Source organism: Ambystoma mexicanum, chromosome 11 (genome assembly GCF_040938575.1).
Source record: "Ambystoma mexicanum isolate Mex_15411 chromosome 11, UKY_AmexF1_1, whole genome shotgun sequence".
NCBI lineage: Eukaryota > Metazoa > Chordata > Amphibia > Caudata > Ambystomatidae > Ambystoma > Ambystoma mexicanum.
The window spans coordinates 535,181,447-535,204,079 of NC_090934.1; the positions used below are offsets into that span (position 1 = coordinate 535,181,447).

Below are 22,633 nucleotides of genomic sequence, written 5' to 3' on the forward strand. Positions count from 1 at the left end.
CTGTTACAGGGCCTCACAGATTAGGCCAATATTTGACTGGGCAAAGAGGAACACACATAAGCAGTGGATTAGCATGGAACAGGCAGTAGCTGGTGGCCACATATGGTCCCAACCATGGGTACCCCGCCTGGCCCGAGCGCAGAGCTTATATGTAAACCTGGTTACACAAGGTTCCCTAGAGGAGGGGGATAGTGCAAGTAGACTGAAGGGGACCATCACATTTCCTTCCCCGTTCACTCCCCTGATTCACAATACAGATTTTACACCCGGACAATTGGACAGAGGTTTCACACAGTGGATGGAGAGGAGATTGGGGAAGATTGGAGACTCCTTTGCCAGTGGAAAGACCCGCAGTTTAGAGGAATTCAAGACTTCCCTGGGCCTGGAAGAAACTGATAGATTTAGATATTTTCAGGCCAGGCGCTGGGTCTTACACCTGCCCAACCGGGCAGCAGCAACCTGTGGGATGTACCAATCCACTCATCCAAGCCCTGAAAAATCACTGTGCATTGCTGGCAGCAGAAACATCATAATGGCCACTGGAAAGCATGCTGCTCGCCTGAAATCACCAGAAATTGCACTGTGAAAACCTAAAAATTAGGCCACCATCCACTTTTGCCTATCTTAGTGAGCACAGGAGACCACTGCCAAAAACCACCATTGGGCTACCCACAAAGTAGCCTGAAACCACTTGGAAGTAGCAATGCCAATTGCCAAAAGAAACACAGAGCTGTTTGGGAATCCATTTTCTTGATTGTCAAAAATGTGCTAAAATCATGGCTCACAAAACCACCAAAAAGATCCAACCTTCTTGTTTGGTGCTCCACATTACTCTACTGCAAGAATCCACATCAATACAATGTCAGCAAGAATCATATGCTATCAAACAAAATCCCCTTTTAAAGATACTGATGGAAAGACAGCTGTCAAAAATGGGTGCAATACCGTTACTCAGCTCTACCAGAAAGCCGGCGTTTTAAACCATTTTCCTTGTAAAGTTGAACATGGAACCCTAAACTATGCCAAAGAAATACTTGCTATCAGAAGCCTAAGGGGTGGAGACAATGTAAAACTATATTCTGAAATGACTTGAAGGAAGCAATTGTTTAATGTATGTATTAAAAATGTGGGTTCTATTGTAAGAAAAGACATTTTGTAGACATTGGTTGCAGAGTTAAAAAAGTTTCCCACACTGGGATCAAACAGATTCCACACCTTTTCCCTGGACAAAAGAAGCTTCCTTCTGCCCTTGGCCAAGAGATTGACAGACTGGTGTGAACAGGAACTAGCCAAGGCACCATGGCATGTTGCTCTCAGTCAAGACAATGGATTATTTGGGATGAATAGGAATATGCTGATTTGGGTGTGACTGGTCAACAACCCTCTGGGAGAGACAGGACATGTGACCCTCTGAGTCAGCCAGCTCTGGGGGCGGAGACAAACCATTTTGGATTCAGATGGCCCAGCAAATATATGCTTTATAAAATTACGTATAACAAAGTGTACCAAGTTTACAAAAATATGAAACTTTGGGATTCTTAAAATGAAAAATTCACTCACAATTTAAGACTAAGCTGGACGCTGTGTGATGTAAACCCTGGTATTTATTAATATTGCAGCTGCAGTGTTTTGGCTATGAACATAAGAAATGACAGATGTACTCAGATGGAGTGGGTATGTCTGTGTAGAATTTGGTGCAGAACCAATATTGGGAAACCCACCAAAAGCACAAATAAGTGGTCATTTCTGAACCTAAGCTCGTAGGAACATGGGACTTGAACAGAGGTATGCCTTAATCAATCTGTGATGTGTATATGTATTATGAACAACTTGTGTATCTGGAAAATATGTTTTTTGGGAAAAATTGATTTTCTATGTAAAAGCAGAGAGGAGGGATTTCAGCTAAGCCATAAACACAGCATCGCTTGGACTCATTCTGACACGCTGATCCTTTCTCCAGTCAGGGGACAGGGAATCCTCTAACCTATCAAATCCTTAGAGGGTTGGGCATGTAGAATCAGCCTTCCCACCCACTTTGGAAACACATAAATAAGGACTGCTGAGACCCAGAAAGGAACACTCTTTTCTACTCTTTTCCACTACTCACCGATTTCTTGCGAAGCACCCTGACGGAAGACTCCAGATAGATCCAGACTACAGATAGAACCAAATTCTAGAACCCAAACTCTAGAACCTTGAAGCAGAGAGGCCTAAACCAAAAACTGAATCCTTTTCAGCAGGCTTTAGAATCTTTTGCAAACTTGATTCTCACCCCTAAACTTCCATGGGGCCTAACCAAACCTTTCAACAGCTGGGCAATCTGTTTTGCTTCTAGCTAAGAACCCTGTGCTAGAACCAAGATCCAGACCCAGAGAGAGCAGTGCGGTAACCCAGAACCCATCAGATCCAGTCCGAGAGTACGAGCAGACCAGAGACCGTGCTGTGAGCAGAACCAGTGCCTGAAACCGTCCGGTGGCGAGTAAGACCAAACCTTTGACCAGATCTTGAAGGGGCCCATTCCATTCCAAAGCCTAGGAGCCAGTATCTAGTCTAGAACTGTCCATAACCAATCTCTTAGTTTAAAGTAATACTCTTCCAACCATTTTAACCTGTCCAGAACTGCATTCTAGAATCTTGTGTCCATCCTGTTGATTCCAAATCTGTAAAGTGCGATCTGTCATTTCTGAAATCTTGACTTTATTTCAGAAAAACCTACCTTCACAAAAACCTCAGTAACAATTTAACTGTCATTTTAAAGCTAAGATCCTAAGCTTTCCAACAAACCCAAAACGACATTCCAATTCATTATAGCTTTTCCGTAATCGCGATTTACGCCCGTGGAAAAATTGCCGCGAATTGCAATTTGGCTCAATTTCATTTTCTGTAAAAATAGTTGTTTCTTGTTCTCAATTGCTGAAATTCGTTTTCAATTTGATAATCATTCATGAATCATTGCTGGTGTTGACCTGAACCATAAAGTAATTCTTACTAGTGCTGAATCTCCTTTAGTGAATTAAAATCCATTTAGCATATTTTCACTTTCACTGCAATCACATTCAAAAGTATTTTTGCCTGTTTTAAAATTATACCTATTTCTCTAAGCTTGCTGGGGGTACTGGAATTGAACAGCCTTCTTGATTGTATTCCGGAAACCTGTGTGCCCTCATTTCCATCTCTTCATATTGCATAGGGGGGGAGTGAGTACTCACAGGGGAAAAAGTGACCATATTATGTTTTGATTGAAATCACATTGAGTTTATTTCTGGGTTGCATTTTTTCCCATCATTGCATTTCCTTGAATCACATAAAGTATTCTCTGCTATATCCTCCATATTCATACTCCTAAGTGATTAAAGAGATTGCTAATTTTGGAATATTACCCATTGTTGATTACCGTCCATATTCATAAGATGGCTATTCAAATATTATTTTGTTCATGAAAGTGTGATATATATATTGTTTAATTCTTCAAATAAATCTTTTAATTTGCAAAACAAACCTACTTCTTGGCTCAGTGAGGTCAGGGGGATTCAAGGAGAGGGGCGTTATATAAGGGTTCATCATCCAGATTTAAAGAACTTTGACATCAAAATATATAAATAAGGGCTTCCATTGGGCATCCCAGACTAGGCATTGACTTAGTTGGAGTGCTGCATTGAAGTCACTTACACACCATACCACTGACAAAACTGGAGAGGGTATTCAAAATGCAGGCTGACTCTAAGGGGCTTATGTCTCAATGATATAAGTGTAACAACTCACTATTTACCCCTCACGTAGATCATACTGTGAGGGTTGGGAACAGGAGCTAAGAAACCCACTAACCGTGGAGGAATGGGAGATTATCTACAGACGGGTCCTAGATTGGCAGAAACCCAGATTAAGGTATTGATGAGATGGTATAAAACCCCTCTCGCTTGCACCACTGTCATCCAGCTAATTCCAAACTCTGCTGGCAAGGGTTTAAGGGGGAAAGGACGCTGTTACATGTTATGTGGGTGTGCCCAATGCTCCAAGATTACTGGCTGGGGGTGAGGTCGAACCTGAAGGGCATCCTTAAGGTCGACATACTAAATGACCCAGTTTTTTCTACACTGGGTTTTCTTCACACCTTGCCGCCATCTTGCACATTGGCTGAGAGGAAACTGCTAACCCACCTTCTGTTGGCAGCAAAGATAGCAATCCTACAACTGTGGCGATCATTAGAGGTTCCCTCAATGCACTTATGGATGGACAAAGTGTGGACGATTCTGGGAATGGCGAAACTCATGGCGGCATGGTACCCCTTTATGGACTACATGGGAAAAGATTGTAATGCCCTATCATGTCCAAGAAGACTAAGAGCCCTGAATCTCATAGATCTGAAATGTAGCTGTAAAACAAAGCTGATTGACTACCTGAGGTACCTTCCATGTCGCTTTGCATTTTGGTTTATGATATACTCCGGGAGGGGGGTGGAATCCAGGGTTAAATTGGACTGTATATGGATAATGACAAATGGTCATGATTGCCTGGTGGGTAGCAGTTTCTGTTACAGTTGTCCAATAAAATAATAAATATTACCTTTAAAAACTTTACCACCATTTTATTAATAGATTGATGAACTTTAACCAGTTACTAATGGTAGGCCTATCAGCCAATATATATTTAATAAACATCTATAGACCCAGCAGCGGTAGTGCAGTACTACCCCATTACTGGTTTGCCATGGATCTCCATTAGCTTTGGGAAATGCAGTGACAACCATAACAATTTCTGGAAGACTGTGCTTGAGCTAAAAGACCTCTTCACTGCTCTTGGCATAATATACCACCACAAAATCTTGAAAAATGCCACAGGTGCATCAGGACAAGCATTACAACAGTATGTGGCGTTTCTGTGACAAGAGGAACTGCAGGTGAAACTAAGCTTGCTGCTCTACGACTTCATCCCTATCACCTAAGGTGTCCACAAAATGTTGTTCGGCTCCCCCTCAAGAGCACATTGTCCCTTCGACGTCAATGCAGATGAGCAGCAGATTAAATAGTATTTATGGAGCACAAGATCACTTTGCTCACACCTACACATATCTGGATACCTTTAAGAATCAGATTTAAAGTCAACTGATCCTAAACAAATGTCCTCCTGCTTGGCCTATGAGACATGCTCCACCCCGTAGTCACCACCCACCCTACACCACCTACAGACACTCAAAATCGTTTGCTGTTTCTCACCCACAATAAGGTGTCTACCTAAACAACTGCCTAAGTATGACCAAACAAATGAGTACCCAAGCCAGATGTACCTTTTTTCAACTGTAACAATGTCACATTGCATGATCCTCCTTTGGGTCTAGAGGGACAGTGGGGACCAGGGAAGCCCACCAGCTGAGTAATTAACTTTTGCAGAGCCTCTCACATGTCTCAACACATTGTGCTTCCTACTGACATAGGGGTACCAAACTCAGCCTGCCTATAGTTCCGGGAAAAGGTTTATATCTGTCATGGCCACTGGACAGGAACCCCAGTTCACATCCCCCAAAAGGTACAGTTGGACCCAGTCCTGGCGCCTTTGGCGCCAGGCTCATAGGAAAGTGTGCTCTGCACACTTTTCTCCTTGGGCACGTGTTATTCCATCTCATAGCAATAATCCACGTGCATCTGGGCCGGGCGTGGCCATAGGAATCAATGAAACTGCACGTGCAGCATCATTTGGGAGTGGCAGGGTGGAACCATCTAGCAGAGCAAGGGGGCGTGGCCGGGACCAGGCTATTTAAGCCTGCCCTGCCCGCAGGCCAACGCTTTGCGTTATTTTGCTTAAGCAGCGTAATACTCACCGCCACCTGAGAAGCATCTTACCTGTTTTCCAGTGACACCATCTCGGAGAAGCATCTTACCTGTCTTCCAGCAAAACCATCGCAGAGAAGCATCTCACCTGCAGAGCCAGCACAACCATAGCGGAAGCGCTACCTACCTGTTTCCTCCATCAGAACCAGTTGAACATCGCTGAAGCGCCTCTTACCTGCTCGCAGTGCCTCCATCCGCGATCAACCAGAGCACACTTACCTGGCTCGTGGAATACAACCACCAGCTGCACGCCTTACCTGACCCTCAACTCGGACACCAACTCGGGAGTTCTACACGGTCAGCTTTGCCGCAGTCGCAGGCATCCTTCACCCGCCGGCAGGTCCGCGCACTGCAACTCTTCTCCAAGCGCCGCCAGACTATACCTGCAGGAGGAAAGAACAAACAAGGTTAGAAACTTAATTAGGGACATTTGTTATGGTCGCGCGCCATCGCATCTAGCGCTTCCCTTAAGATTCCAACTTGCCATCTTCTTAGGAACACTTCAAGTCCTCCACCGGCACGACGGCTCTGCTGGGCCGCCATCATCTATAAGGGAGAAAGAGACATTGTTAAGTATATGAACTTAAATAATGTGACAAGACATTAATAATTATAGAACAATAATCATCACAAAAGACTGCTACCTTCGAAGTGGTTCGGTCACTGCCGGCTGGGGCCACCACATCTATGGACCAGTGAAGCAACTCGGTTATCTCGAAGCGCCCTTGCTGATGAAAAGCAGGACGGAGAGCTCCCCTCATTATATATCAAGTGAGCCTATATGGGTAAACGCTTACTTACCTCATTTTGGCACGAAAGGTCCGAGGGGAGTCACGATATCTCCATGCCCTTCTCATTCCCTCTTGTGTTCTCGCAGGGGAAGTACCAACATCCAGAGCAGTGTACTTGTCAGCAGCTGGGGGAGAGATACGATCCCGGGGAGCCGAATCCAGGGAGAGCTCCAACCGTGCCCCAACATCCCTGCAGAGACCAGGTGAGGGTAACAATATCAGGGCTCCCATAGACCTAGAATCAATGCACCAACCATGCATCCAAAAGCTCTCACCAACTAAAGTTGATTGAGCATCTACAGAAAACCCTCTCAAAAGTCCCTGAGCTTATACTGCTATCTAACCTTTGAAGGGAATCCGGAGGCAGAATGATGAAAGGCGAGCGCCTGCACAAACTGACAGGATTTGAACCATAATTACAGCACACAACCTGGAACTGGCTTGCCGATGGGCAAAACACAAACCTCATGGATATCATGCACATGGCTCCAGAGCCACGTAGTTAAACCACCCCACTATGGTTAGGTAAGATGGAAGGTTTGTGTCTAACTCTTGCTGCCACCATGCCAGGTTCAATTAAGAGTAATAACTTGAGTAGAGGGAATAAGCACATATAGCTGAGGGAGAGAAGTCCATAATCCTGAGAAAGACATCAGAGAGGCAGGCAGACCCAATAGCAATTAGAGTTGGGAAGGCAGTTAGAGGGACACCAGTCCAAGATATCATTGGATGATCAGGGCAATCAAGAATCTTATTTGCTTTGTAACAGGAGTCAGACTGAGTTATTGACCTGGTGGAAGGGGGAGGCTAGACCGAGCCAGAAGAGGAAAGCCACAGTCCAGTCCCACACGTGTATGGGGTTGCTGTTGGTACTCTTGTTCAGAGGAGAATTGCCTAGTATTTAGGTGCTGGACTGCCCCCGGGCAGGACAAAGACTGATATGCAGGGAAATTTCTTCTCTGTGAAAGGGACAGTGAGCTAAAGACTTGGTAGAGTCTCTCCCAGGGGTTACTCATCCAAGAGCAAGTCATTGGGCTGTGTTTGTGCTGGTAGAGAGATTCCCAGACCTCCCCCTCCTGTTTTACAAATGATTTAACATTCAAAAATATTAAGAGCAAATTGGCATCCACCTTTTCATGTATAGAAATGATGACTATCCAGTGAAGATTGGGGATGTGCATTCTATCAGGCAAGACAATGGAACAATTTCACAAATCAAGAAGTGTGACATAATCACTAACAAAGTGTGGGGAAATGGCTGATGATTAAAATTGGAACACACAGGGAAATGGGAGCTCACTCTGGAATTAAAAGCTACAGAGGAGAAGAACATCTGTCCCCACTGGATGAGTGCTGAATCGGATACCATCTGAAAAATTGGACCTTGTCCATAAGGGATTTTGAACCAGCTAAACTTTAGCTAGACCAGCTTACCCGAAAAAGGGAGGAAGGGACCAGGAGACTCCTGCTGGCCGAGAATTCCCTGGGAACACTTGAAGGTCTCAGCTGACTCTGTCCCTTAAATAATTATTTAAAATCAATATACAAAAGAAATCCCCTGATTATAGTTAGATAGGTCCCCTAGAATCATTGTCCTGCTAAATCTCTGGAGTGGGAGGGAATTTGGTGGCGGCTTCCAAAGGGGGCGCTCCTTCCAAATAGAATACCTACTATTATAGTGGAAAAATGCACTGCACTTTTCACTGTATTTAAGGCCAAGCAAATTTGGCTTCTTGTAGACAACATAGTATTTCATGTGCACAGAGCACAGGGTCAGATCAAATATTATTGACAGAATGAGAACAGAATAATGTACGTTGCTGGTGTGAAAAACATCCTGCTTTCATTGTACGTACATCTGAGTGAAAGTACATTAAATAAATACAAAAATGCATTCTCCGTGCACTGTGTAAAACAGGGAACACTTCCCAGTGTTGATAGTATAGCATTTTGTAAGTGATAGTTCAAATGGATCCAGCATATGTACAGGTACAGTCTAATACTTTGCACTGAGTCAGTGGCCACGGTTTATAGGCTAAATGCAAAACTCTTGATAATTTGCCACTTGTGATAGACATTTAAAAGTGGCTGAAGTGTTATCCATTCTCATTCCATTCCCATGGAAAATAATCCCAATATAAAAATACCACCCTAAAATGATAGCACTGCTTTTCAGACACAAACCTGCAAATATTCTGATGCAATTAATTTTAGCCTGATTTTCAATTGTATGTGCAGTTTAGAAATTCACAACCCCACATTCAGACAGAGGTGCAAAGTGATGTACATGTGTGTATATAAATGTCATTGTTCTATGCAGCCTTTCTCAGGTACCAATATTTGTTTTGTTATGAGTATAATATGGTTGTACAACTGTGTATACATTTTCCATAAAAAAGATATCACTATAAACAAAACGTAGCTCTAAGATACACTCAGCAATTTTACAGTTATGAAGAAAAGAAAAAAAGACCACAAGATGATCAATGACCAGTCAATTACATTTCATCAATTAATTGTGATATTGGATCCCATAATTTTGTTCTATGATAGATTAGATGCCATTCCACGACATATAATGATCCCAAATATCAATGCAATTTATAGAATCCGGATTTATAATACCATATGCCTGTCAGGCCCTTCTAAGTAAAGAGCTGAAACATTTGCATTTAATAAGTGCCTTGCGCTTTCAATGTTTCGTCGCCACAAAATCTGCACTGACGCAATGGTCTGGATATGCCAATTCAAGAAGCAGTCACTTCCTTAGAATTAACTTGGTTGAATTTCACTTTTAAATAATACATACACAGATATTTGTTGTTAGGAAATGAAAGGATATATAAGGGAGTGGACATACGATTGAACTAATAATATATATTCGTATTCAGCCCTGCTAGACTTGGTTGCTAAATCAACCACGATTTGTTCAGAGCATGAATCTTGAATACATTTTTTCGATGTATTTTTTTTATATAGAGCGTGACTTGCATTAGCTGGGATATTACACAGGCTTGGAGACCACTTATTTACAGAACTGAATAACTGCGCTGTAACACTACCTCTCATAAGTGATGGTAGGGCCAGATATCCATCCATTCATGATCCAGGATAACAGAGGGGAGCCAGAGGCAGCCACGCATTTATGATGGTAATTAATGAATCTTGTTACAAGAAAAGAGTTGACTCTGCATAAGATAAATTCAGCAAAAATGTATTCTACAGGAGAACCAATTGGTAGCCTAATTAAGGTTTTTAGAGATTTGCTTTCAAGTAGATCCAAATTATTTTCAACTACATTTATGGGCCCACATGTCTGCCCTGTAAATTAAGATTGGAACAAATTTGGCTTTGTATTCTTTCAAAATCGAAAGGATGGAATATCTGCCATATTATATAAAAACGTTCTGAGCACCAACATGCCTCTCTACAGTAAGCTTGATAGAGTTAAATTGGAGGTCCATTGTAATTGCTGGTTATTCTAAATGACTAGGCATTTAAAACAGGAAACCGTTTCAGCAATTTGGCCATTTAACTTCTATTTGAACCCCTTCTTTGCTTTCTGAGAAGGGGAATGAAAACACATGGTCTTGGTTTTGTTGGTGTTCATTTGTAGGCCATTGAGTTTCGCACACTCGCTAATTAGGCATAATTGCTCCTGTAGGCCCTTCAGAGTATTACCAAGTAGTACGAGATCATCAGCGTACCAGAACAAGTTGATGATTAGGCTGCAGCAGAAGAACAAATGGAGGATAAATCAGAGAGATACAAATTAAAAAGGGTGGGAGCAAGAATACAGCCCTGCTTAACACCTACAATAGTGCAATCCAGTCAAGTGTCTTGCCTTGTCTGTTAAGCTTAACACAAACTCTAGTGTGATTATACAAAGCCACGATCATTCTTAGGAGTCCCAATGAGTTTATGGCACAGGAGACCTCTGTGCACTGTGTCAAACGCAGAACTAAAGTCTACGAAGGACACATACACAGACTGCGACCAGATATGCCATGCCTGTTGAATAATAGTCAATAGAGTGAGTATGTTGTCCAACGTGTTAGAGGAATACCTAAACCCCATCTGATTAATAGGAATTATGTTATTGCCATTTATCCAAATGTTTAGTCCTTCTAACAAAAATCATGTGAGCATTTAAAATGAAACCAAGTAAAGGTAGATTCCTATAATTAGCCGGGTCCGCACATAAGCCTTTTTTTATGGACAGGGACTATGATGCCATCAGTCCAAGAAGATAGCAGAATTTTGCACTTACTAATAATCATAAAAAGTCTACGAAAAATATTGGCCCACTGGGTCTCTTTTTTAAAATGAGATTACAGAGGTTATCGGGGCCAAGTGCACGGGAGGACATTGTGCTCGTAATCATTTTAATCGGGTCAGATATTTGCAAGGAGTGGGTCCAGGGCCAGGTGCCAAAATTGGGGGTAACGTTAATCAAGGGAGTACTGCCTATAGTGGAAACAATACACCTTGTCCAAGAGATAAGAGAGGCTCCATTAAGCACAGAGGGGACAAAGTCGGAGCGATTAATGCTGTGCCAGAAGCTTCTTGAATCATTTATGCGAGCGCATAATGCAAGAGTTTGCCAGCGTTCTCTTTCCATAGTATATCTATGATGTCTAAGCCTTATTTTTCCTTAGACGTAGGCCAGTGATGCAGTCTTCAGGGTCTAAGCGAAGATTGGCAAAGTGGCGCAGATCACTTTTTAATGTCTCGATCGAAAGTTCTATGGCGTACTCATTTCTGGTTGTTATTCCTTAAGGTCAAGAGCCCCTGGGATTTACACATAATAAGTGTCACGATTTGATTAGTTAAAAAATCTAAGTCTGAAATATATTTAGTAGCAACATGGACGCTACAGGAAGGGAAGGAATGTGTGCAGGTTGTAACCAGAGGGTCTGCTGTGTGTTCATTGATCAAAAAAGTTACTTTGTTGATGTTTTCAGGATGCCAACTCAGTCTATTTAGGTCCTGATTTATTTCCAGATTGCCTATGGCATCACTACTGATGAGCGGATTTATGTATCTTAAAGACAGAAGAAGGGAAAGTGGTCTCTTTCAGATCTTGCAAATACCTCCATATCCATCACATAAGGAAACATCACATAATTTTACAAAAAACAGCTAAGGGTCATAGCGCTCCTTGTGATCTTTCTAGTGTGTTTCCCAGGAATATCGCCAGGGCAATGGCCTCAAGAAAATAATAGAGAGGCGCAACGCCTGCCCTTTTTAACCTTGATTTACTATAATGCTGCATGGTGGAATCTGGTATAGAATTAGAAACATCCTCAGCTGGTATGCTGGCGTTGAAGTCCCCGGCACTGAGAATCAGCATAGTGCTAGATTAATATCCCGATAGATTATAGCATGTCATAGTGAGTTTGACCAGTAGGTGGAACATACAAAATATTAGTAAAAAAAGAAATGTATAAACTATCATGAGCGGTCAACTGGGCCATTCCTCCTTAGACATTTTCAGTGGAATTTTGAATCTTAGTAATGCAGAGACAGTTATCAACACTGATGATTGGATCACCCCTAGGACTGTCTTTAAATCCCCTTGTTGCTGGCTTATTAATTGATTGGCGACCATCAATTTCCAGGTAGTCCAGAATCCAGGTGTCCTGTAGTATCACCACTGAGAGCCTGGCGATAACATCAAATAAACCTTCAGGCTCAGAGTAGTAAGCGAAACCATGGGTGTTCCAGGATGGAAGTGAGATGAAGCTGCTAGGGACAACACAGATTACAAGGTTGTAACGTGGATGGTAGCCACTGCTAATGGTTCACTGAACAGTCAGTTCTAGCTTCCTGATATAGATTGGAATTCACATAACTAGTTCCAGCAGAGTCAACATCAATGGTGAGTAGTTCGAAAGGAGAAAGAGATGCACATTTAGTTTACATCAGGTCTCTTCCCCTATTTTGTGTTGTCAAAACCTGAGTCATAGGCAAGGTATAGATCTGATATGTTTTGGGGACTCCCTATCCTGTGGCAAGACAGAGGCCTGCAGGGGAATACTAATTATGGAACAGTTGTAGCCAAGTTTCCCCAACTGGACATCATGCGACATAATGAGATTAAAGACAGTGTTGTTATAAAAATCAACAATAGCACATGCATAATAGGAGTCATCCCCGAGATCAAGAATCTCAATGTCATCACTGTGTGTATCATGGAAAAACTGCATTATAGTAGAAAGGTTTAGGAAGTCCTGTCTGCAGCAGAAAAGGCTTGAATTTTAAGAACTACGTGATGTGTGTCCAAATGAGTGTGTGGGAGGCCACAGTCTTTCGAGTCAAACGTGACTGTGTGGTTCAACGATGGTACAAATCGAAGAGAGTCCATAAAGCATTTAGCGGAGCTGGTACCAGCACCATCATTATGCAAGGTGTTAGGAAAGATTTCATAATTGAATGTAATTTTCCCTCCATGTGGCAACCCCCAAACTTTTTGCTGCTGTTTTACACCCTGATCTAGACTTTGCCAGAGAAGCGCAGCCTTCTGCCGCACTCCTCTGGGCTTTTGCTCAATTCTTATGGGGAAACTGACATGCCCTTAAGACAGTCAGTACTGGGAGACTTCGTTTCCCTTAGTCCATTCCTCATGTTGCAGCTTTTGTGCAACGTGAAACAAAAGTGCACTGTAACTTACTTTACCACGCTCTTGGGTCTCTAGTCATTCCAAAGGCCCTAGAACCTCTCGGTGGACTTTTTATGAACTGTGCAAGTGTGTCACGGACAGGACTGGTGGCAGCTATCGTTTCTCTTGTGTTTTCAACCCTTTTTCGCCATGTTATCCGCGCTTACCGCGTTTGGCACAAATCAGTGGCCTGGCTCCAAAATGGCCATGCCACAAGGTTCTTTGTCCTGTCCTCTGACCGTCTTGCCCCTTCACCTTCCCGAGGTCGAGCCCACCTGGGTCAATCCTTATTTGGTCATGCACTTTCCCGCGAAACCCAACGCTTTTGCAGGCTTCTGCATGCCTTGTGTGTATGCCTCCAGGATGAGGGCTGGGATGTCTGTTCCCAATACGCATCCTGGGTGCCAGAGAGTCTGGAGTGTCCTGAATGCCTGGGAACACCGTGGTCCGTGATAGGTCCACGTATGGTGTGTGTGTTTGTGAGCCGATCTCCCATTGGGACCTCTCTCTTTTGGCGCGAAGGGAACTTTGGATAAGAGGAGGCTGAAAACACCACTACCATGTCGATCTCCTGAGTTCACACCAAACAAGGGATAAGGAGCCAAGTATCCTGCAACAAGAAGCTGAGTCGAGGAACTGCTGGTGACCCGCTGAAGGTTTGGCACCCTGAGCCGCTGTCGTCCTGTGAGACCCCTCTGCATCTGATCGTCCTAGAAGGTCAGCGAAGGCGCTTTGACCCATTGGAATAGTGGGATCAACTATTCCCGGCACCTTCATCAAACCCTGCAAGTAAGCCTCTTCGGAAGTGTCCCTGGGCCAACCAGTGGGCTGACCAGCTTACGCAGGACGCTTTGCTCTGTCACTGCCGCCGTTTCGGGAAGCCCTTGAAACTTGGTCTACTGCTTGCTCTGCATCCACGGCACCCTCACACCGAATTCCGTACACATGGCTTTCCCAGTTCTGAAGTGAGACAAGTGTGCCCGAACCATAGTAAACGCGGTTGCCGTGTTGCCCTGCTGTGGTAACAACCTGTGCACGTCCGCTGCATTTGGGACACCCTCAACCCTGCTACACAGAATCTACACGGTGTCGAGACGTCCTGATCATCGCAGCTGAACCTGCCAGCAACGCAAACTGAACTGGAGAAGTCTAGGTCTGCCTGCGTCGGGGACCGGTGAGTAGTCCATACCCCAACCGGTGGCCCCTCGCGCAGGAGCCTGTTTCTTTTGTACCTCTGTTGCGAAATAGCGACTCTATCCCGCACTCTCACCCTGCCTCAGCCCACAAGTGGAGGCCTTGCTTGAGTAGTGGGGACTTGATCTGCATCGCTTCATTCACCTTCCTGAACTGCCTGAGACCCTTGAAGAGACTCTACTTTATCCATTGGCACCAGCGCGTGCCGGTACTTTGGAGCATAATGCTCCTCTCTTCGTAGGGCTCGGACTTCCTCCTAGTTAGGTGTATTTCTAATGCCGAACTGGGTCTAATGATTACTTGCACTGCCTGTTGTCCTCCCCATCTAGGTGGTCTACATATTACGTGCGCCTAACTCCTTAGACCCCTCGGTCTTGTATACATATTGTATTGATTGTGATGTGTTGGTTTACTTTAGTATTATTGTGATTCTTTGCTATGGCCGATATTACAAAGGCCTTGTAATAAATGTGTCTATATTTTTAATATAACACCTGTCTGGAGTAATTTGTAAGTGTCCTTGCTTTGTGTGCTCATTGAGGTCTTTCCGTCACCCTCACCCCTCTTGAGACTTAGTCTTGACTGCCGCCATCGCTACCCTGATTGGTCTGGCTTGTCCAGATGTTACCCTTTTCCAAGAAACTAGGTTGCCTTCTGAACCTCTGCCCCCCAGGTCAGAGTTCAGAAATCCATCTTAACACAAGGTTTCCTGATTAGAGCAGTCAGATCGAGCAGGAACACCAGTTGATTTCACTAGAAACTGTGATAGGTCTTTATTACTAGAGGCATTGCATGGAGGGGGAGTATTAGTTGCTTGGCCTAAAGGCCCAGAGTCTGTTTTCTATGTTGCCTTTTCTTTTTTATTGAGATTGTTGGTTAGGGCATGATTCACGAGAAAACTTTTCCTTAGGGCTAACAGATGGAATAATATCATAGCCCCCTTGTTCATGGACAACACGTTTAGAATGTTTGGAGTTGGAGTTAATTATATCTGTGTTGTTTAATGTGCCAAGCTCCTTCAAAACCATTAAATGCCTGGCCTTGACTTTTTTTAAACATGCCTTGTGCTGTCTTTTTTTGCGCTTATTTTTACATTGGTTAATCTACATCCCCACGCTAGAGTCCTCACTAAGCGTGCAAAGGTCAGAAGTAATTTAATTATCTACAGCAGCGGACAATGGATTTTCATTGTTGGGGAAACTACCTTCAGATTCTGGATTTGTGGACTAAGCCACATCTTTAACCAACATAATTCCCCGATCCGAGGAGGAGTCATTAAACTTAATGTCATTGATTTCCACTATATAGGGTATTTCACAGGCCACATTCAAAATAAGGTGGCGTGGAATATGCTGTACCAAGGTGGTATTTAGAAGAATGGTGTGGTTCGCACTAGCGCTTTGCAAGTCCCGACATTTATTTATAAATACGTTCATGAAATGCGCAAAGGCCAAGAACTGCATGCAAGACTAATCACTGGCCCTCATTACGACCCAGGCGGTAAGCGGAAAACGATGCCGGTAAATGAATCGTTTACCGCTAGGTCCGATTATGACCCGCGATAGTGCAAATAGCGACATCGTAGTTTACGGTGCCGCTAACCGCACCAAGGTAGCGCGCGCGCGACCCACCATGCTGTAAATACCGGCATGGCGCAAAGCTACGCAGATCACAAACCAAGCGGACATGCCCCTAACGCCATCGCCAAGGCCGTAAAGTACCTTACCGCCATGGCGCTAATTCCGCCATCGCGAACCAACCGTAAATGGCCATGTGCATTGTTCCCAGCTGCCAAAGCTGCACAGAATCAGCACAGGTGGAGGCAATACAGACTCTCCCAGTGCAAAAAGAGCACGCCCCACCCCTACCAGCCCCAGTCACACTCCACAATGATACCAATAGGACTAGCAATGTTGGGGCTGCAGGACCTGATAGCAATGCGAGTGCTACAACTGCAACAACAACAACAACAACAACAACAACAACAACCTGCACAGAGGAGACGCAGGAGGAGAAGGAGGGCAAGGCAGGGCCAGCAAGCCCCACCAGCACAGCCAGTGGCACCACACAGGCAGCCCCCAATCCCACGCATCAGAGCCAGTCCATTCAACCTCACCGCAGAGCAGATCCACACCCTGTACCGACTGGACCGGGACACCATCACCAACATTGTGCACATGATACACAACGACATCGTCAGCATGATAGAAACACCCACCGCCATCCCGCCCCTACTGAAGGTCGTGTCCGTGCTCCACTTCCTGGCCACAGGCACCTACCAGCACACAGTGGGCCACTTGCATGGCATATCCCAACCATTATTCTCACGTACACTGATCCAAGTCCTGGATGCCCTCCTCAAGCACACAGACAACCACATCTCATTGCCACGGTCTGCCCAGGAGATTGGCAACACCAAAGTGGGTTTCCATGCACTAGCTGGCATACCTGGATGCATTGGTGCCATCGACTGCACCCATGTTGAATTGGTGGTCCCACATGCCATGGAGGTACCATACCGCAACCGTAAACTATTTCACTCAATCAACGTGCAAATGGTCTGTGACTCCAACAGGATCTTCACACATTGTTGTGCCCGATTCCCCGGATCAACGCATGATTCAATGGTCCTTCGGAACTCCACAATACCACGCTACATGGAGCGACATGCAGGCCCAAGATCCTGCCTACTCGGTGAGTCTAATGTCATGAGCATGGAAATGCGAAGTGTGTAGGTGATCGACGTACCAATGCATATTGCACCTGGCAGAAAGGGGGGGGGAATGATGCATACGTCACATGGCTGCGACTAGCAGTAGCCAGATCATACCCTGAGGCAGCACTCACGTCATCTGACAACAGTATACATGATGCCTGATCTAATCAGCCCTAACATGTGAATGAAAGTGTACCCCAACCATGACACAACCATCTGCAAGTGCATTGTACGAAATGTGACCACATTGACTCCAAAGGAACGCACCTACATGCACGTCACCAAACACCATCAACTGAAAGGCCTGTCCCCCATAACTGCGCACAAAGGAGGCACATGTCGGACAGGAACATCAATGCACCACTACACAGACAGCAAGACCCACAAACTCCCCCCATTGACACCAGTATTGTTCCCTGGGGTCATAATGAGCCAGACAGCAATGTTGCAATCATGTGAGCATTGACCTCACAGGACACGTGCCAGGTCACATAAAGTAATGGCCTGAACGGACACAGTGGATGGGCACTCACAAGGCAATTGTCCCCCCTGCATTGTGTCTTGGCATGCAAAACAGTACATGAGAGCCATGAACACATACCGGTTGCATAGTGTGAATCCATTAGCACAACTAAATCTGGTGCAAAGTAACAGTTGAATGCAAGGCATGGTGGCGCGTCATGTTCAGAAAGCAATCTCATTCCTGACACATACATTGTTGCCCATTTACAGGTGATGCAGGCTATCCCCTGAAGAGGTGGCTCCTTACACCAGTCCGGAGCCCACAGAACCAGCATGAGGAGGACTTCAACCGTGCCCATGCACGTACCCGTGTGGTGATAGAGCAGGCCTTTGGCCTACTGAAGGCACGTTTCCGCTGCCTCAGCAGGTCTGGCGGGGCACTCCTGTACCGCCATGAGAAGGTTGCGAAGATCGTCATGGTATGTGTCATGCTACACAATATGTGCGTCAGACGTAACGTGCCTCTGCCCCCTGACGCAGAACTGCAACCACCTGATGATGAGGATGATGAGGGTGGGGATGGGGCAGCACCTTAAGGAGGCAGCGATGCACAGGAGGGCCGTGAAATGCGTGAGAATCTCATTGACCAATGCTTCTAGCACACACTGCGTGTGCATGTAACATGTGGACGGCACTTGGGGCACTGTGTGTGTCTGGTATATGCACACTGTAGACTGTACAACAATAAAGCACACATACACAATGAGCAATGTCCACACATTTGGTTTGTGATAAACGTAAAAGTGTTTTGTGCTCCTGAACAGATATGACACACCCAATCCCCCCTCCCCCCTGAACACCCCAACACACCCAATCCCCCCTCCCCCCTGAACACCCCAACACACCCAATCCCCCCTCCCCCCTGAACACCCCAACACACCCAATCACCCCTCCCCATGAATGGCCATGAACCTCCAGGGGATTGCCCCTGTGTGTCCTGTCCATGCAGGCTACATGGGGACAGGTGTGGGGAGGTAAGTTGGGTGTGGCGGGGACCTTCCATGTCATCATCCCCATTCGCCACATCGCTGTCGGAACAGGCTGCGATGGCTGCAGTCTCCCCGACTGTACTGCTCCCCGCAGACACGATCCCCTCAGTGGGCAGCAGTGGTTGTGGGTCTGCCGTGGGTGCCATCATGTCCCTTTCCTCGGGGGGAATTGCTGCCCTGGGCTGTCCGGCAACAGGAATATTGGCCTGCTGTGGGTTGACCATGGGTCCAGCAGAGGTGGATGGTTGCTGGCCTCTTCCCTCTGTCCTGGTCTTCTTGGCTGGGGTGGTGCCACTCTCGTCTCTGCCGGTGTCCGAGTGTGAGCCTGTGGTGGAGCAGAGGAGGGAAAGTGTTATTGATGGTTCAGCGGACATTGAGCAGGCATTGTGATGAGTGCCATGGTTTAGATGGATAGATGGTGGACTTTGCAGGCCGTGACATACAGGTTGTCTCCCTTTTGGGTGGGTTGAGCATGCAGGAATGTGTGTGCCTGCTGTAGAGTGTACATGCTGCATGTGTGCAGGGTGTGGGTCTTCTGCTGATGTGTTGCGTTTGCCATATGGGGCGACATTGTGATTCCCATGTAAGTGTGATTCAGGGTGTTTTGCAAGGCTGATTTGGAGGCACCTACCTGTGTCTCCTGATGTCGGGGCTCCTCTCTCCATTCCGCCGACGCCCTCGATGCACTCTATGCCGATCAATGAGGCACATGTCTCCACCCATGGCTGCATCTTCAGTGGGGAGTCTGCTCCACCGCCATTTGCCAGTCCCAGGTTGCGGTTTGCTGACAGTATGCCCCTTACTCGGAGCCGGAGGTCATCCCACCTTTTGCGGCACTGTCTGGCGGTGCGTGGGGTGGTACCTACGGCACTGACGCGTTGTGCCACGAGTTCCCATACTGCTTTTTTCCGGGCTATGGCTGGTCTCGTCATCTCTGATGAGAAGACGACGTCTGCCTTCTCCTGCAGCGTTTCTGCCAGCATAGTCAGTTCTTCGCGACTGAAATGGTCCTGCCGCTGCCTGTCGCAGGCTTTTTTAACAACTTTTGGCATGGTTAGGTGAGGAAATGGGTGGGTAATGGGATTCACAGGGTTTCAGGGTCGGATGTAGTGTGGTTGGGTGGGATGGCAATGGATTGTGTTTTTAAATATGGCCGCTGTGCTCTTTCCCGTTCCGCCGCAATGACGCTACTTCCGGTTCTGCTTATTTGCGGTGACCGCTAATTACGGGGCCCGCTAATTACGGGGCCCGCTGATTACGGTCGCCGCTATGATGGGTGGCGGTAGGTCACCCAGCACGGCATTCAATGCCGGTAAGGGCTCTTTACGCCATGGCGTTGTTTACATTACCGCCATGGCGTAATGCTCGTGCGCGATGGGTCGGAATATGGCGCTCTTTACGCCATCGGTCCATGGCGTAAACGATGATTACGCCATGGCGGTAATGTAGCTTACTTACCGCCAGGGTCGTAATGAGGGCCACTGATTGGTTGACAACAGAGGGGTTGGAATTGTGAGGGATATTGCTGCCAGATATGTTGGCCTCAGATATGTTCTGATCTGAGAGAGTGGAATTATGAAAGGACAGGACGGGAGTCCACAAACTTCTTTCTAGCATCTCATCTGAAGTATGATGAATATTGAGGGCCTTCATACTCATAGTTATTTGCTTAAAAATAGAGGAAGAGTGAGCAAAAAAGGGGGGCAAGTGATTGAGAGACAACCAGGTCAGTGTTATGGGGTCCATGAACAAGGGGATCAGGGCTCACAGAATCGGAAGTATCTGTGGGTAAAACCAAGGTGTTGGAAATGCAATTTACTTACCTAGGAGGATTTGTAATAAAGGATGAAATAATGACGTCGTCATTTTGCTTCCCAAACACAACGAGGAAGTAATGTAATGCGGATGTTTATGTCGAGACTGGAACTGGAGTTTGGCTTCAAGCTTACAGGTGAGGAGAAGAAACTGGTAATCTTGGTGGAGGTAAAGTGAGCCACAAGTATCACAGTTGGGGTTTCAATTACTTTTGGTACACAGGTACTAGAATGTCTTGATTCATATCTTGGAGCCATTGGTGCTGAGAGATGTCAGAGAAACCTCAGTTACCATATTGAGCAACAACAGTTGATACAAGCGGTTCTTGAACTAAAGACTCAGATGGAGAGACACATCTGCCACATCCGCCATCACCTTGCCGACGGTTACCGGCATGGCAGTGACATGCTTTGTGGGCTTGTCATGCCACTGAAGCGGCGCTTCAGCTTGTAATGCAGCTGATGAAGAGGATCAGGGCAGTTCAAAGGGCACTGGAGCGCAACAGTCACTGCCTTGCCTGATGGATAGTGGAGTCCTTGTACAAACAGCTGCCCCTCTTGTTAACTGCTGAAAATGAAAAGTAAGCACTGCTTCAGCGTGTAATGCAGTTGGCAAAGAGGATCAGGGTAGTTCAAACGGCAGTGGAGCCCAACAGTCACCACCTTAACTGATGGATAATGGAGTTTTAGCACAAACAGATACACCGCTTCTTAACCCCTGAAAATGAAAGGTAAGCCACAGGTACCAATGTTTGTTGTTGATACTGGAGGAAATAAAATGTCCTGTTTTTGATATGTTTTGGCTCAATTTTATGTAATTATTAATTGAACAGCGCTTTAATACACTAGCCGATAAGCAGTACCATTATCATAGAATTAAAGGCTGTTTAGAGGAGGCCTTGTATTATTTACGATTGGAATTGTTAGAATTATTATGAATAGTACTATTGTGTGACGGAATGTGTGTCTTACATTTAGCAAGATTGTCACAAGCAGGCCAAGTTTAATTCACCAAATAAGCCCATGTAATGTATATCTGATGTCTTGCAGTGATTTACCCTGCATAAAGTACAAGGACCACCTTTGTCTTCATGTTATTTTAATAAATTTGAATTTTGATTACAAATAGCCTGTTTATTGTGTGGTTTCACTGTATACTAGGTGTTGTTAAATTAGTGATGGCCACCTAGCAAAAAGATCAACATATCGAAATGATATCTACATGACGTGACCTATAGCTGTATGGTGTTCTGAGTGAGGGATGCTGTGAAGAGTCAGAAATGCGAGATGGACACAAAGGTAGAGTTTTCTCACAAAATGTCATTCTATTAAATAGAAAGGGGTGAGTTGAATGCCTATCTTTCCCTAGCCTAACAAGGATGTCCCTACCTAACAAACTAAGACTAAAGAAAAATGTGTAGTGTCCAAAAAGCATCTGACCCTTGTGGGATGTTCTGACCCACTAGCTCTGCCTTGCGACATCACTGTGTGCTGGTGGCACCAAAACTAACTAAATGGCCGCAAAAAGCCCTATGTGCACTAAGCCTCTGAGAATTACGCTGTGAAACCAGAAAGTTGGCTGCCAATCTACTTTGCCTGTGTCACTGGTGGAAAAGGAGACCACACTGCTAAAACCTGTCATTGGGTTGCCCAAAGAGTGAAAAGGGAAACTACATGAAAGGCAGTACTTCATTGCAAGGAAACCCAGAAGTGCTCTGAAATCCATTTTCCTTCATTGCTGAAATTACAAAATAATGGTTCCCAAACATCAGAAAAGATCCAACATCCTTGCTGGGTGTTACCCGTCACTTTATTTAAAGAATCCACATAAGCACACAATGTCAGGAAAAGCAGATTCCATCACAGGAATATCCACATTAAAAGGAATGCTTGTCTATAAAAATCTGTCAGAATATGGGCACAGTACCGCCGGCTGCCTGTGTGACAGGTGTCAGTTAATTACATTGGAAGCTTAACTTGTGCAGTTAAAATCACATGGATGAAATTAAGTGACTTGCTATCAAAAACAATATAGGTTGCAACTATTTAATCTTTATGTTTAAAAAGACTGGAATTAGAGATATGTTTTCCTATTTTTAAAATGTAAGTTTATTTTATCAA

General features: G+C 45.2%; 1 protein-coding gene across 1 annotated transcript in view; it reads right to left on the reverse strand.

Annotated features, from left to right (window-relative positions):
* Nucleotides 1-6,123: 6,123 nt before the first annotated feature.
* Nucleotides 6,124-22,633, reverse strand: part of LOC138505016 (uncharacterized) — a 39,368-nt gene continuing 22,858 nt past the window's right edge. Inside the window, exons 3-4 of the mRNA XM_069625367.1 lie at nucleotides 6,310-6,371; nucleotides 6,124-6,208 (exon numbers count right to left, since the gene is read on the reverse strand). Of these exons, the coding sequence (XP_069481468.1) occupies nucleotides 6,124-6,208; nucleotides 6,310-6,371 (147 nt within the window). The remainder of the gene's footprint in view (nucleotides 6,209-6,309; nucleotides 6,372-22,633) is intronic.